The 15,936-nt window shown below is 38.4% G+C and overlaps 1 protein-coding gene across 1 annotated transcript in view; it reads right to left on the bottom strand.

Annotated features, from left to right (window-relative positions):
- cps1 (carbamoyl-phosphate synthase 1, mitochondrial) overlaps nucleotides 1–15,936 on the bottom strand; it is a 41,571-nt gene that overhangs the window by 23,267 nt on the left and 2,368 nt on the right. Inside the window, exons 4-21 of the mRNA XM_044019162.1 lie at nucleotides 15,376–15,465; nucleotides 15,222–15,278; nucleotides 15,047–15,139; nucleotides 14,806–14,895; nucleotides 14,010–14,138; nucleotides 13,595–13,701; nucleotides 13,316–13,457; nucleotides 12,993–13,070; nucleotides 10,604–10,702; nucleotides 10,269–10,364; nucleotides 9,475–9,664; nucleotides 9,158–9,315; nucleotides 8,880–9,008; nucleotides 7,573–7,717; nucleotides 6,887–7,097; nucleotides 5,934–6,132; nucleotides 5,646–5,822; nucleotides 3,830–3,948 (exon numbers count right to left, since the gene is read on the bottom strand). Of these exons, the coding sequence (XP_043875097.1) occupies nucleotides 3,830–3,948; nucleotides 5,646–5,822; nucleotides 5,934–6,132; nucleotides 6,887–7,097; nucleotides 7,573–7,717; nucleotides 8,880–9,008; nucleotides 9,158–9,315; nucleotides 9,475–9,664; nucleotides 10,269–10,364; nucleotides 10,604–10,702; nucleotides 12,993–13,070; nucleotides 13,316–13,457; nucleotides 13,595–13,701; nucleotides 14,010–14,138; nucleotides 14,806–14,895; nucleotides 15,047–15,139; nucleotides 15,222–15,278; nucleotides 15,376–15,465 (2,309 nt within the window). The remainder of the gene's footprint in view (nucleotides 1–3,829; nucleotides 3,949–5,645; nucleotides 5,823–5,933; nucleotides 6,133–6,886; nucleotides 7,098–7,572; nucleotides 7,718–8,879; nucleotides 9,009–9,157; nucleotides 9,316–9,474; nucleotides 9,665–10,268; nucleotides 10,365–10,603; nucleotides 10,703–12,992; nucleotides 13,071–13,315; nucleotides 13,458–13,594; nucleotides 13,702–14,009; nucleotides 14,139–14,805; nucleotides 14,896–15,046; nucleotides 15,140–15,221; nucleotides 15,279–15,375; nucleotides 15,466–15,936) is intronic.

Genomic DNA, 15,936 nt, shown 5'->3' with positions numbered 1-15,936 from the left:
GACAGGACATGTTTGTGACCTAGCAAATAGGTTTTGTACATAAGTTACATGGTGTTTGAAACCACACTTGCTGGAAGACTCACTATTTTTAAATATCTCCCTTTGAATTTCCCTTTTCTTTCCAAGTTAAACTTAACAAGTGAATGCGATTGCTATTGATCTTCTCATTTGGCTCCAACTGAGAACGCTACAAGTGTGGATCCCATAATGCAGAATTTGGAGACAACAGGAAGGAATTCTTGTTTGTGGTGAAAACCGCAAGCCTACAAATGAATTATTTATGATCTTGTTGTGTAACAATTTCAGAAATGTCAAATGTATTTTAACAACCACTGTGCATGGTCGGGCAAACAAAAAAAACCCTAAGGAGACACAGGAAAGAAAGAAAGTCATTGTTGGAGCTTGGCTTTCTTGTGTACAATTATCTTATATGTCATTTGCATTCCATGGACGCATGTACATAAACACCATCGCACACAGAGAGCACAGCGTGTGCATGCCTGAGCACAGAGGAAACAGGACTGTCAGTGGCACTCACAATTTCACTGAACCACAAAACGACAAGAACCAATTTTTGTGTTAGCACACTTTTCATTTTGTCAATTTTTCAGTCAATTAAGTCTGAAAATTTTTGGAATGTTGCTTTTGAGTATTGTATAATTGCTGTCCTCTTCATTGTAATGTCATGCACAAGGCTTATACACCTATGTCATAAAGTTGACATATTATACATCTTTAAGCGTATCAAAATAGATTTTGTGTTATGCAGCAAGTATAAAAAACAGTGCATCCGTGATTCAAGACGCCCACTCTGGTTATCTCAGTTTTCCACCTGGAATTAGATTGCATCTCCACATCTGTCTCCTTTGACCACATCTCACTCCCTACCTTTATATATCCAAATACACAGAAATATCACAAAATGATATTGTTTTTAGCCATGCAGTCTGACTTAATAGATGTGTCTGAGCAAAATTGAGAGAGCAGCAGCCAGTAATAGCTGAGCTTATTAATCTGAAGTGCATAGCAGTACAATTAATATACAAACTAAAAACAGTAAAAAAATACTGTCTTATTGTATACAGTATATAATACTATAATAGCATATAATAGTTTATAATACTGTGTTAGTGTTACTATTGTGAGGGAGTATATGGATCCCTGAGGAGTGTAACAATACTTCTGGTTCACAACATAACAGTTAAGAGGACTTCATCTGAGGACCAGGTCCTTCGGTGTGGCTCAGGGGACTTTGTTTTCAAGCTCCGACAATAAAATCACCATCTGTGTCCCAGGGCAATTTTAAATGATCGGATCCTGAATTAATCTTCAACGCGTTCTGCACTTACAGCTGTCCACTTGCAGATCAAATGTAAACGGATCAAAACTGACCAGGCCTGAACAGGGCCAGGACTTGATCAGAAACTGTGCTAAAAATCTGCTTTGCCCCTCTTAAATGTACTCGTGCACGTGTGTAAAGACCTTTTTCATCAACAGTACTAGTACTTTGTTTTTCTCATATTTAAAGACTTCACTCCATGTCAATTTTGACCTTAAAGGATGACTTAACATCCTCTTCTGAGGTTATCTCCACCCAACGCCTGAGTGGGGGAGAGGGGAAGGGAGAGTGGGTCAGTGCAGGTGGCGTGGTCTGGTAGTGATATCTGACACCAAGTTGGAGGAGGTGCCCCATGAGTCGGGCTTCTCCATCAATCATATCCTGCTTCGAGCGGTGGAGAGAGAGAGAGAAGAGCAACAAAGCAACAGCTCTGGCATTTATAAAAGAGGGAGGACATCGAGCCTCGCACTGGTTGGAACAAGAGGGTGACACAAGAGTGTACCAGTGATGCAAGCGTGGACTAAGAAAGCTAGTGGCAAAATTTGAATGCAGTAGCTCATATTTGAGGCAGAAACGCACTGATTTTTATCATAAGGAGTATAATATTAATACTTCACACTAAACTGGATCAACAAATCATCTGGATCGACCAATAACATTACTAGATCCCCATATACACTGGTTAATAAAAGTGCTTTAGGGGTTTAGACATAATCCACACAATGATCTGAACATTTAAAAAGGTACAGTGTCTAGGATTTAGCAACAGCGATTGGTGAAGTTGTATGTAGCAGGGCTGTCGAAATTATTTATTTAGTTATTTCAAACACGAGATGTAAAGTTCACTGTCATTACATAACCTGTATGCTGCCATTTCATGAGCACCCATTCAGAATGCAGCAGAGGGTGCAATGAAGGTTTCCTACTATATCATATGACAGTGCCAGCTGCAGCAGCAACAGCATCATGGAGACGCAAGCTCTCTCTACAAATAATTAAACAGTGGGTCTACTGGTTCTATGTTTTACCACAGAACGATAACATTATTACAGTTTAGCTAAAAGCTGTGGGAGCTTCCTCCTGTTGTCATCAGTTTTCGGTTCAAGCTGTGTTTATTACAACCTACTCTACTGAGTGCTCTATCTTAAGAATACTAATAACAATTATCAAAACAATAATATTCATACATTTGCAGAGTGCAGCATGACTTTATTTGAATATATATATCGCTCATTATATATTTGTTTGGGATTTGTTTGAGATTGAGAAGACCCGCCGCTGTATATATAATTTCTGGCAAATGGAAATATTTAACCTAAATCGTGCACACTGGCCCTTTAAAGAGAAGTTAAAATGTGAAATATAGATCAGTCCATACTACTGTAATCAAACAACTAACACTCCTATGCACTCAAAAAGTGAGTGTGCTGACCAGCAGAGCCTGAAGTCCACCTGTACTCAACGCTACGCTCCATCAGTCTGGCAGCAGCCTATTGTTGTGTCCCCATCTCCAGAGGCAGTGGAGACTACAACAGCCCTCGCTCTATGTGTCAGCGTGTAGAGGCGGGTGCCCACCAGACAGTCAGCCATTAATTATTTAACAGCATAGTCAGAGGGAAGCAGCAGGTTACCTGTGCCTGAGCCATGAAAATTCACAGTGGCTTTGATTTGAGCTGTCCAAGTAAGAGCCAGAGGGCAGAGAGACAGAGAGTGCAGCAGCTGAGGAGAGGTGAACCACGACAGGGAGAGAAAGAGAGACGTGAAGAGGCTAGAAGAGGTTCTTCTCATTTTTGAGGACCAAAACTTTTCTGGTTGAAGTTATATACATATATACACGTATTTGTACACACACACATATATGTATATACTGTATGTATATGTATATGTATATATATACACATACACAGAAATATATATATATATATATCAACATATACATAAATATACATACATATACACATACATATATAGAAATATATATGTATATACATATACACACACACACACACACAGAGTATATATTTCTAAGCAAAACAAATGCACTACAAATACTCAAAACGAAACAATAACAGAAAGCAAAAATGTAAGCATTCAGGGGAAACAAATGAGTGATGAAAACACTTTACTGCTTAAAGACCAGATCATTGGTGTTCAAAAATGATAAATGAGCATCTGCAACACATCTGTCTATTTGGATATGTTGTGTGTATTGAAGTACATGTTGGTATTTGTTGTGTCTTTTTTCAGCCTGTGCTGTCCTCAGCCGCAATGCAGATTTTATGACCGACCACTATAGGCTGTTCAACCATCAAAGATAAACACAGTCTGGCGGAGGCCATATAATGAGTAATGCTAAAGTAAAGTTATAGCATAAAAAATTAATCACAGCACTTCAAATTATAATTTAGAAGCACAAAAATCTACGACAGGTATAGAACTGATCAAAAACCTTCCTTGTTTGGGAAAGGTATGCATCCATTTGTGTGTTACCTCTTGTAGTTTGCTAGGTGCTGCTCCAGCTGTGTTATCCTGTGGAGTTTGTGGAGGAACCACTTGTCGATGGCTGTCAGCTGGTGTATTTGATCCACACTCACACCACTGTGGAGTGCCTGCAAGACAGACATCAAACGGGCTGAATGGTCATGGAGTATTCTGACAGCAGACATCCAGTAGGTATCACAAACAGATTCTAATTAAAATCCTCTTACACATCAAGGGAAAGAGTGTGCAGAATATTCAAAGTAGGTGTGTTTTTTTATCCATTATGCCGTCCTGTAAAATCTGACAGCAGCCACAATATTTATTACTTCACAGCATCTGCCATGGTAACGGTTAGTAAAATACTTTGGTTAATTGAAGTTAGATGTTTGCTTAAAAAAACAATTTGAGGCTAGCAGGCTGGGTTTCCTTCCATGCAGTCCACTTAATTTCAGAAAGTAGAATATAGTACGCAGCCACTGGATACTGTTGTACCTTAATCTGTGAGGTCAACCTGTATCTGCTAGTTTTCCAGACCTTGTTTTACCATTTGAATTATTCATCGGTTTAATCTGGGGTCAATTTTTAATATGGCAACCACTTCCAGGAAACTTGGCTACAATCGCATAGACCTCAAACTTCTCAAAACTCTCGTCTTCACCTTGATTAACCATTATTTTCTACCTTATCTCAGGAACCTTCTACTTTTCTTGAGGAAACGGCACAATAAACACACTCTCAGTGAGTGTTGTCTACTGCTTTAACCTCCACATGAAGGTTGTGAGGTTGAGCTGGAACCAAACCCAGTCTCCAGATTGCAGGGCCAACATACAGAGATGAACGGAGATTAACTCTCAACCCACAGTCAATTTAGAGTGTCCAATTAACCCAATCTGTATGTTTTTGGACAGTGGGACGAAGGGACCATGGACAATGAACACATCTTTTCCATATTAAAACACTTTGAATGACTGATTACAGGTTTGGAGAAAGCACTTATACTAATTTACATGAAAAGCCTGCTTGAAATGTCACAATGATCCATTCTTTGTTTTTCAATAATTTTTTTGAAATTGAAATTTTTTTTTTTTCCAGTCAATGGCAAAACCAAACGTAGGCTGTTATGCATCAAACAAAAGCTTTTAATTTCAACACTTTTATGGAAGAACAAATCATTGTTTCAGTGATTTGTAGAAACCAACACTGTGTCTGTAGCTGGTGTTTGCGTGCCTGGAGATAAGATATGGGCCATTTATCCCTAATAACATCACGTTCTCTGATGATCTCACTCCATATTTAAGGGAAATTATCGGTCTACACCGTCAGGTCACCAAGCTCACCCAGCTGGAGGTTTTGACACCGACACATATTCATTCTTCTCTCACCTCTGCTGGTGATAAAAGCTTATTGCACTGCTAGATCTGTAGATATTGACCTTAGAATAGTTCATGTACCATCTTTGTATTTGAATGATAGAGGTTAACCGTGTGTCCACTTGCACCGTAAGCACTGAAGCGGAGCTTTCAAATGATAAAAACACATGATCTGATAAGGTCCTTCTGTCCCTTAGATACAGTGTGTGTGTTTCCAGGATTTATAACGACATCTTTGCATCTATTTAACAAAATTTCCACACAAAAGACATTTCCACACAATTAGGCATCAGGCACAGCAAAGCACGCAGGAAGGCCAGGGACACATTTTTCTTCTCTATATTTTATGTTTTTTTTTTCCATTATAAATTTTCTTTGACATTTCTAAATGTGATTTTAATGTGAAATTTTTAGTTGGTGTCATTCATTATTAATGCTATGAACGATTAGTGTACCTTGGCGAGGGAGAAGATGCGGGTGCTGGAGGGCACAGCCAGCTCCTGTTGCAGGTCCTGGGTGTCAGCCCAGGCTTTTTTGAGTGGCAGTCGTGGCACAAAGCCATCCACTGATGGATGACACATCCTCAGGGCCTTCTGCATACTCTCCTCATAGGTCCGGCCCACTGCCATCACCTGAATGCAGAAGAGGGGAACACAAGACAGTACAATACGGATGTGAGTAAATACTGAATAAGCAGGTGATTTCGTGAGGTGGTGGGTGTTTTTCCATGGATCCTTCCCTACCTCTCCAACACTCTTCATGGCACTGCCTATTTCACGAGACATGCCCTGAAAGCGGTCCAGGTCCCAGCGGGGGATCTTGGTGACAATGTAGTCCAGACTGGGTTCAAAGCAGGCTGTGGTTTTTTCGGATACAGCATTCTTAATATCAGGTAGGGGGATTCCCAGAGCCAGCTTAGCAGCTACAAATGCTAAGGGATACCTGTGAGACAAGCACCAGGAAGACCTTCTTAATATTATAAAATAAAATGAACTATATTTTGGCAATTATTTCTTCATGATTTCATTCTGTTTGACACAACATTAAATCAACACAGTGCTGCTGGCAATGCTGCATGAGGGATGTGAACCACTTCTAAGATACATTTAAACATTTCATACTTAATGGATTGTGGATTTCATTGTGATTGATGTGCTTTTTGAACTCGGGTCAAAAACACATTAGATTATAGAACATATTACGTTTTAGACAAAGCAAGCACATTTCTGAAGTTATAAAACTGCAGAATACAAGAAATAATTATCAGATGGAGTCTGTTAGAACTAGATTAGATGTGTTGGAACTTTTAGAGACCATAAACCTCACACTTGTTGTGTTATTTTTATTTTATTATTGTGTTATTTTTGAGACACCAAGTATCACATTTGTTGTAGCATTTAATATTTTTTAACCTATTTTGGATTAGCATTTAAACAGTTGTCAATTGACATTTCAGTCCACTAGATGGTGCTCCTGCTGTTGTTCCAGTATATGATTTTGCAATAATAATAATATCGTATTGTGACTTAAATATTGTGATAATACCGTGGTGTCCCCCCTAAAATGTACCTTGATATATGAAATCCATGACACTTTATACAGAACTGTGCTGTTCAGTATTTCACACGTTTCAAACATGCTTTTTGAAGCATATCAGCAGTGAGCATCTTGCGTTCATGTGGATAAGTTTTCTTACCCAGTGGCTTTGGATGCCAGAGCTGAGCTTCTGGAAAGCCGGGCATTGACCTCAATGATGCAGTACTCCAACGATGACGGGTGTAGCGCGTACTGGATGTTGCATTCACCTACAATACCAAGATGACGGACCACTTTGATGGCGGTCTCACGCAGCATGTGGTACTCCTCGTTGGACAGGGTCTGGCTGGGTGCCACCACGATGGAGTCACCTAAAGAGGAAGAAGAGAAGGGGATAAAGGAAGACGAGGCTCCATTGATGTTTTTTTCACATAAAATGAAAATATGGCATATATTCAAGACTAAGAACAACACTTATATAGTTGATATATAGTTGATATCAACAAGCAAAACATGAGTAATATGTGTCATCTAAATTACTATTTTTAAACAGATAGACTCTCATTAATACACATCTTCATAATAAAATGATATATAACTTGTGAAATGTATCCAATTTTACAAGAAATGTGTTTGTCTATGGACTAAGTAAGGTGTACACAAACCACCTTGAGTTGGAACTAAACCCATAGGCCCAAGAATGACATTGATCTGTAGAAAAAGTTAAGACGTATGGTCCAAAACATCTAAGGTGCACTGTAAGCTCAATCAACATGAGCAAATTGTTTAAACAAAACAACTGTCCTTACCACATTGGTATAAATTATATAATGTAAAGCTTGGTACCTGTGTGAATGCCCAGTGGGTCGAAGTTCTCCATGTTGCACACTGTGACACAGTTATCAGCTATGTCTCTCACAACCTCATACTCCACCTCTTTCCAGCCCATCAACGACTTCTCTACTAGGATCTGACTGCTCATGGCTAGGGCCTGCAATACACACACAATATTAACTATTCAGATGCTTTAATGTGTAAACAGGAACTTTTTACATAATGGATAAACACAATAACAGGAAGACCAGAGACATTTAATTCAATAAAATACAGTGACGCTGCAATTTAAAAAAAACAGCAAGTGTAAAGATTAAAATGGGCACAACCTTAAAATAATACCAACGATTACAGGAGTGTGTGCATTTATTTATTAATTTACTGAAAGTAAACAATGGAATATTATACTAAATATATACTAAAGTTTGGATAAACACTGAGGACATGAGGTTGAAGCAAAATATGTTTGCCTTGGGTTTCTATTTTGTACTGTTGTCACAGTGAAGGCCAAGACCTTGTAAACTAAACTTTTTTTCACAAAGCAGCTGAACAGACACTGGCCACAGCTGGAAAAGAAAAAAATCACAATGATAAATTCAAATGATTATACATTTGAAAAAGCCATATGAGAAAAGCAGTAGGACTTCCTGCATGACATAATAACAAGAATGCCAATCTAAGAGAGCCTAGAACACAGTTCATGCAGTTATATGATCACAGATTAGACACAAATGAGACACAATGTTGGATTCTGGATGAGCATAAAATAATGTTGCTTAGCAACAGCACACTATTCATTTTCTGGTAGAGGTCCAGACACACAAATCAAACCGATTTTAGTCAATCTTTGTGCACATTTATGTTGCATACAGTTTAGCAGTAAAACCATGTATGGAAAGGTCAAAGGTCCAGGAACCAACAACATCAGTAAACTAAAGATGAGTTCTGGCTCCAGTATTTTGAGCATTTTCAAATAAACTAAACGGTTGTCCAAGAGTTTTGGGCGGCGTTAATGTTTGACTAGTAACATAAGGCAAGGGGAAGATGACCTTTTTCCAAATTGCTGTGTTTATCAATAGAAAGTTTGCAGTGAGTGAGCTTGGCTGCCAGGAATAGTTTTGTATTACATATTTTGCAACACACACACAAACAGGATTAGACATGTACAATTTACAAAATAAAAGCTTTGCCCAATTAAAGGCTGTAATATTTCACATTTGTCTTCCTTATATTCACATTATCTTATTTTCTCCACCACAAAGAACGTTTGCAAAATAAGTCTTTTAAAAAATGCATAATTTGCTAATTTTTATTCTGACCTGGTGAGCAGTTTCTTCTAGTTTGTCTTTGTTGCCACACAGACCAGAGCCCAGACCTCCCAGTGCATAGGCTGATCGTAACATCACCGGGTAGCCAATCTTCTCTGCCGCTTTCAAGGCAGCAGACACCTAAATGTGAGATGTGCAAAAATATTACTTGTACAAACAAAAAAAATAAAGGAAATAACATGATTTTATACATGATATAGTAATCTATGATTTAAGTATTTGTGTTCTTTGGTGGGGGGAGCAGTTTGGGAGAGATGACGTATCCTTACAGAGTCAACGGCAACACTGGGTGCGATCTTTTCATTGATTTCCATCAGTTTGTCCGCAAAAAGCTGCCTGTCCTCTGTGGCCATGATGGACTCCACCGGTGTTCCAAGGACTTTTACCCCATACTTCTCCAGGACGCCACGCTGAAACAATTCTACTCCTAAACACAACATAAAAGCCAAAAGACTCATAAATACGTCTGAATCCGATTATAATCTGATCTATTCCCTTTACCCCAATGCCAGGAAAAATGGTTCCGCAAAGAATTCAACCACAAAACAGAAATTCTATATATCTAGACAAACAAGTGCTTCCTTACCACAGTTGAGTGCAGTCTGTCCGCCCATGGAGAGCAGGATGCCATCTGGACGCTCAGTCTTGATCACTTCAGTTACAAATTGTGGGGTGACGGGCAGGAAATAGACGGAGTCGGCCTGTTTGGTGCCCACTTCGTTGGTCTGAACAGAAGCTATGTTTGGGTTCATGAGCACCGTCTTCAGATTCTCCTCCTACAACATGTCCACACCATTAATCTTTACAGTAAATGTGAGTATGATGATTTGGGTATCTGCGACTTGGACAACATTCCTGTTTTTATGTGTTTTGTGTCACACTGGCATTCATTTTTCTACAAAATCTTACAAAACACTCTTACTTACAGCCGATATGGACTCATTCCAGTTTGTACATCGGCATTTGTTTTTGACTGAGACATTTGAAAAAGGCTTATTTATTAATTTCAGGATCTAGAATATTTAACATGGTGCACACAAGCTTTTCAAACTTTTTAATGAATGGAATCCTTTTAGAAGGTTTTTGGAAAATTCAGCTCGGTCTCCTCTCCGCAAACTATTAGGACAGAATTATCCATCAGTAAACCAAATTAAAATGTATTATCAAAAACATGTCTGGTTATATTAACACCAAAACACTTTTTTTGGGTTTATATCAGTCTTTAAAACAAGTCATTTGCATCTGCAGATTTGCACACGGTGAAATAACCTGTCGATATCCTCCTCAAACAGACTAACAACATATTTTATCATCTGAGGAATGATGAGACATGGTTTGAATAAGAAAAAATATCCAAATCTGGTTGTTGTGCTCTCTTACCTTCATGGCTTTGATGGCCTGAGATCCAGAGTAGTCAAACTCTCCAGCCTGACCGATGGACAGACCACCAGAACCCAGTACCAACACCTTTGACACCTGCATCAACACAAAGCACATGATGTCTTTTCTTTCTGTGCTCATGTTGTGAGCCTGGTGCAAAACTCATACAGTATATTAATCATTTCGATGCATGTTACTTTAACATCTTACAGCATCTTAAATCTTTGATACCATAAGGAATCAAAGTCCTTATGGTTCTCCATGTGGACCACAGCTGTAATCACCTGCCACAAAACCCAAAAAAGCACCTGATGAAGTGGAGTCATTCTCTGTACCTGAACTCTTGGAGGAATGTGGGGTTTCTTTGGCATGACTGACACCAGCGTGGCATCGTTTCCTTTCTTGATCAAGGACATGAAGGTATCAAAGAGAAACTGTAGGGGAAAAGTAGTTTGAGTGTTTAGTCTTACAGTACCACTACCACTACCACTTTGATTATTATACTGAAGTGCCTGCAAGCGCTGCCTGAAATATTACTGTTGCTTCTGATGTGCTTCTATGAAGCTTTTGGATCACTGCTTTTTATGATATCTACAAATAACGCACACAGAGGAAACCTCTGACAACTTATTTAAAACTGTTAAAATCAGAACAGTAAAAAACATTTAAACATTTAAACAAATAACATAACACACATTTTTACTGTTTTAGATAAGATATAAAGATATAGCTTTAATACTACAATATATTAGGTTTCTGGTTTCTGATCAGAAAAAGACACATGCATTTTACCTCAGTCATTCAGTTGTTGTAAAATAAATAAAGTGCTCCTGACAACACAGATTTATCATAAGCAGACATGAGAGTACATTCATAAACAATGCTTTGATCAATCTTCCCTCAGAGTGTCAAACACTCTGCACTAGACATTGGGCCTATGGAAATTGATAATTCTATGAGCCAACTGTCACTATCCATCTTTTGTGCAATAACAAAATACAATATTCCATGTGCAATATTCTCAGTTACTGATAAACCCTGTGGCTTTAATAATTGAAACCGTTTTTGTTCGGTGTTACGTACATACATGTACACATTGTTTATAGTTCAGCAATATTTATTGTCATAGAATTCTTACTAACCACATATGTCTTGTCATGTTATTAGTTTTCATTCATATTTTATCTGTCGTTAGTATCGTGTTTTCTTATTCCTCATTTCCTTTACTGAGTGTTCATTTAATTCTGAAGGAGCAAATGTAACGCACCCAATTTCCCCCGCAGGGGATTAATAAAGTATTCTGAAAAAATAAATATCTGTAGAGACTAACTTCTGGCATCACTTATGTTACATGAACAGTGACTCTGCAGTGAAATGAGACGGCTGTGGTAAGTGTGTCTGCTGTCACTAGTATGTACCTGCTATATTAGTTACACATGCTTTTATAATCACTGAAATTAACTATGACACTTTATTGACACACATCCTAATCTAAACGTTTGTCATGTTGTGAAGAGAGTAAAAAAATAATTATTTTCTCAATGACTGATACTGCTGTATTAGAGAAAAGCACTGCACATCCCTGCCCGTAAATTATTTGTCATGAGCACTGTGCACAATTTTTTGTGACATCTCCTGGAGTCAAACCAAGGTGGAAGAAAAGAATCCTCCAGCTGAGCTGTCAACTGTATGTTGTGCTGCTGTGACAGGTCTTATTATTCCACCTTAACACGACAGAGGTTACAACATACTTTGACCAGAACTTGAACCTTGTCTTCCACATGGCAGTCGGAGACAAAAACTGCAGCACGGAACAACCAGTGCTTCATTTCAGGAAAAAAAGGACAGATACTATTAGCAGTCCTCCATCTGAGCCCCAGTGCAGTCAGACAAGAAGTGGATATGTTTGGATGAATGGATCAGTTGCGATTGCTCCAAGACAGCAAGGGAAGCTCGGCTTCCTCTAAAATGTCGGCAAATATGTACCGTTTATATTTCAATACTAAACGTGCGGTAGAACGCGATAATAACGGGTCACTAATTTTGTTCAGAATCAGCTGTTTATCACGGATGACGGATTGTCTTACGTGATTTACGTATTCCCGTAGCGGCCTCTGCATTAAAACTACTACTTTTTTCTCTATGGGACGGCACAGAATAGGTTATTTTCACAGCGGTGAGCTCAGCGGGGATTAGACTAATGTCGGAAAAACTTCACTTCTCTAGGAGTCTATGGAGCAGTGGGCTTCTGCGTGATGATTGGAGGAACTGTCTGAAAGGCAGAGCCAGTGTTTGATTGACAGTGTTGCCGACAGTGGAGACTTTTCTGCCTCAGTCCTGTGTGGATTTTGCAAGGGAAATCCGTAGACAAATAGTTGGTTGTTGTGTGTTATTTGCTCGGTGACACAGCCCTTTTTTTTGTAAATATACAAATATGAATAAATGAAAACACTATTATAGTTTTTCAGTTTTACATAATAATCATGTTTCCTTCTTCTAGTTATTCCTTTGCAGAATTTATGCATAAATAACTGGGCCTGAAATGACCTTCCCCTGTATCAAAGACCATGATGGATGGATGCTTCTCCTGCCTTCCATTCACTCAACAGAGGACTTGTTAAATGGAAGACTTCAACTGAAACATGAGCTGCATCCTGTGAATATACCTTAACTTATTTATAGTATTCAGATACTTAATGCATCGCTATCAAAGTTTTTAATTACCTCTGTGTCTGTGGGACCGCCCTTAGCCTCTGGGTGGAACTGAGCCGTGAAAACAGGCCTTGTGGTGTGCATGATGCCCTGGAAAATATGCAAAATTGATACTGAAAGAAAGCCAACAATATATTACATTCCATCATTTTAATTTATGAACATCTCTCGGATGAAAGTCTTTCTATAATGGTATTTTGACAACATATGGCGTCTTTGTGCTTTAACTTACTTTGAGACAGTTTTGGGTTGGTTTTTTTTTACCAATCAACCTTTCAACAAAAAATAGAAAATACAATGCCTTAGAAAATGCCTGAAGATAGAGTGAACCCAACCTCATTAGTTCCATCATTGGCGTTAATGAACAGTGGGCTCCATCCCGGGGGCAGGGACTCGCTGTCTATGCCGTAGCCGTGGTTCTGCGATGTAATAAAGGCTTGGCCCGTCATCACATTCACAACTGGCTGGTTCTGGCCTCTGGACAACCACGCACACACACAGACAACACCGTGTATATCATTTGTGAACAGGAAACATGATCTCAAAAGCCCCGAGAACAGGTAAGATTGCAACATCCCAGTATACAAATATTTATATAAGTGACTCAACTGTACCTGTTGCCCATAGGTAGTTTATATGACTGGGCTCCTGCAGCCAGAGCAGTAATTTGGTTTCCCATACAGATTCCAAACACAGGCTGAGGACGATCACTTTCCAGCACCTTCACAAGACAAAATTATATAAAGTTATTAATTTGTCAGGATGGCAGATCAGAATAAACAAATAATCTGAAAGTAGCATTTTCCTTCTTTTGCATTGTTGCTTAGTTGTGCATTTCTTTAACAGCGCAGTAGGTAAAATTCAAACTAATCTTATCAAGTTCCTGTAGTTTTACCTTCTGTAAATAAAAAATAAAAATAAAAAAGACTGTAATATGTATTTACAATTAAGTTGAAATACAGACTTATGAAATATGAAAGAGCAGCAACCTGATACATGAAAAATACAGGTTATATTTCCTTTTCCTACCTTGCGGACATTTTCAATGAGTGTCCCGGCCAAAGAGGGGTCTCCGGGTCCATTGGAAATGAACAGGCCATGGTAATCCAGACTGAGCAAGTCTTGGTCCCATGGCACAAGGTGGACCTCTGCACCCCTCTGCATGCATGGACATTGATTTATAAGGATCATAGTGAGGACGAGTCACTCAAACTCATAATTGTACATCATTTCTGTAGCTGCAACAAACATTCTGTATTTATTATGAACAGAAGCTAGAATTCACAGATGTTCTCCGACAATAACAATATTTCTATGTAAATTTATGATACAATTATGTTGTCGTTTCCTAACCCAGCTTCTATTCTCACAGAAAATGTACTTTATTTTATGAGCAATGAAGCCAAAAACCATTCCCAGTGTTAATCATTACTAATATGACCAATTATTGGACAAATGAAAATGTTACAATAATAAACACAAGAAATAAAGGGTGATATATTATAAAGATAATAATAATAATAATAATAACATTAAAAAAAACTTCTGCATCAGCAAAGTGGTGGCTGCTTTTCCTGAGTTACTTTAACAACCAATAAAATGAAATATAAATAAAAAAACGTGAGAAACCCAGTTCCTGTTACAAAAATTGACACAGAATGATTATTTATATAATATATATTCTAGGTCAAGATGCAGAAATCATGTTGCTTAGTGTCAATGTCTTGTTGTATTTGGTTTGAGAGAGTTAACCATAAAAATACAATTTATGAGTAATTAATCTGATGAGGATGCAATAAACACAAAAATGTCTTTTCATTCTTACCTTAACCAGCAGGCGAATTATGTTGTGTTTTATGCCACAATCAACAGCCACCACTTTGATTGGGTTGCCTTTTCCAAAGACTTTGGTTTCCTGCAAAATCGGGAGGGCAGAGCAAGTCATTAGCACTCAACAGCACAATAGGAAATCAAAAATGTGATTGTGCACTGTGCACCGTGTATCCGGAGTTACCTGATTTAATAGTGACAATAATATTTACATATAATAGGTAGCAGCTTGTTACCTTGGTTGAGACCTCTGCTACCAGGTTTTTCTGGTTGGGGTCACACATCTCAACAGGTTGACCATCAAATTCAATCTTCCCCAAAACTGTGCCCTGAAACCAAAGGGAGGTTAACGACAGTGGAGGGCCAAAGCATCCATTTTTATACGATTGCATTTATAAGAATGTATACTACCTTGTCTCTGATGATCTTCGTCAGCATTCTTGTGTCGATCCCAAACAGTGCAGGAACCTTTGGAAAGGGAAAGTCACATTTGGAAAGTTGCCAACAGCAGAGTGTCATTTAATACTCTAATGATACTAGAGTATTTTGTAATTTGAATTCTAACCTTCTCTTCGTGGAGCCACTGACCCAGAGACTTGACTGAGTTCCAGTGGCTGAATTCATGGCTGTAGGATTGAACCAGAAGACCAGATACCTTGCAGCACCAAAAAGAAACATACTGGATTAAAAGCGTCTGCAGCCTTTTCGATTTGCTAATTGCTAAGAGAACAATTAACTGATCAGCCATAATGAAACTTAACACAGAGAGATTCCATTTGATCAAGAACACAAATTAACGACTACTACTTTATTTAAGGTAACAGCAAGACCAGTGTAATATAATACTACATTCCATAAGCAGACAACTTCATCCTCAGATGATCAGCTTTGCTGAAAATAGACCCATAAGCTTATTTTATATGACATACGCAAACCCTATATGTTATTAAAAAACAATGTGCTGAAAAGACTGACAAACACACTAGATTTCCTGTGGCTACTTTACAATAAAAGTCATCACCTGTTAAAAGCTTTACATGTGATGCACGATGTTCATTTGCCTAATGAAGTTAATATACATAATATAGCTCTGACACAGTCATGAAGAGAATAAACAGGAAACTGC

Source organism: Solea senegalensis, linkage group LG2, assembly GCF_019176455.1.
Source record: "Solea senegalensis isolate Sse05_10M linkage group LG2, IFAPA_SoseM_1, whole genome shotgun sequence".
Taxonomy (NCBI): domain Eukaryota; kingdom Metazoa; phylum Chordata; class Actinopteri; order Pleuronectiformes; family Soleidae; genus Solea; species Solea senegalensis.
This window is presented reverse-complemented; position numbering and strand designations above follow the sequence as displayed.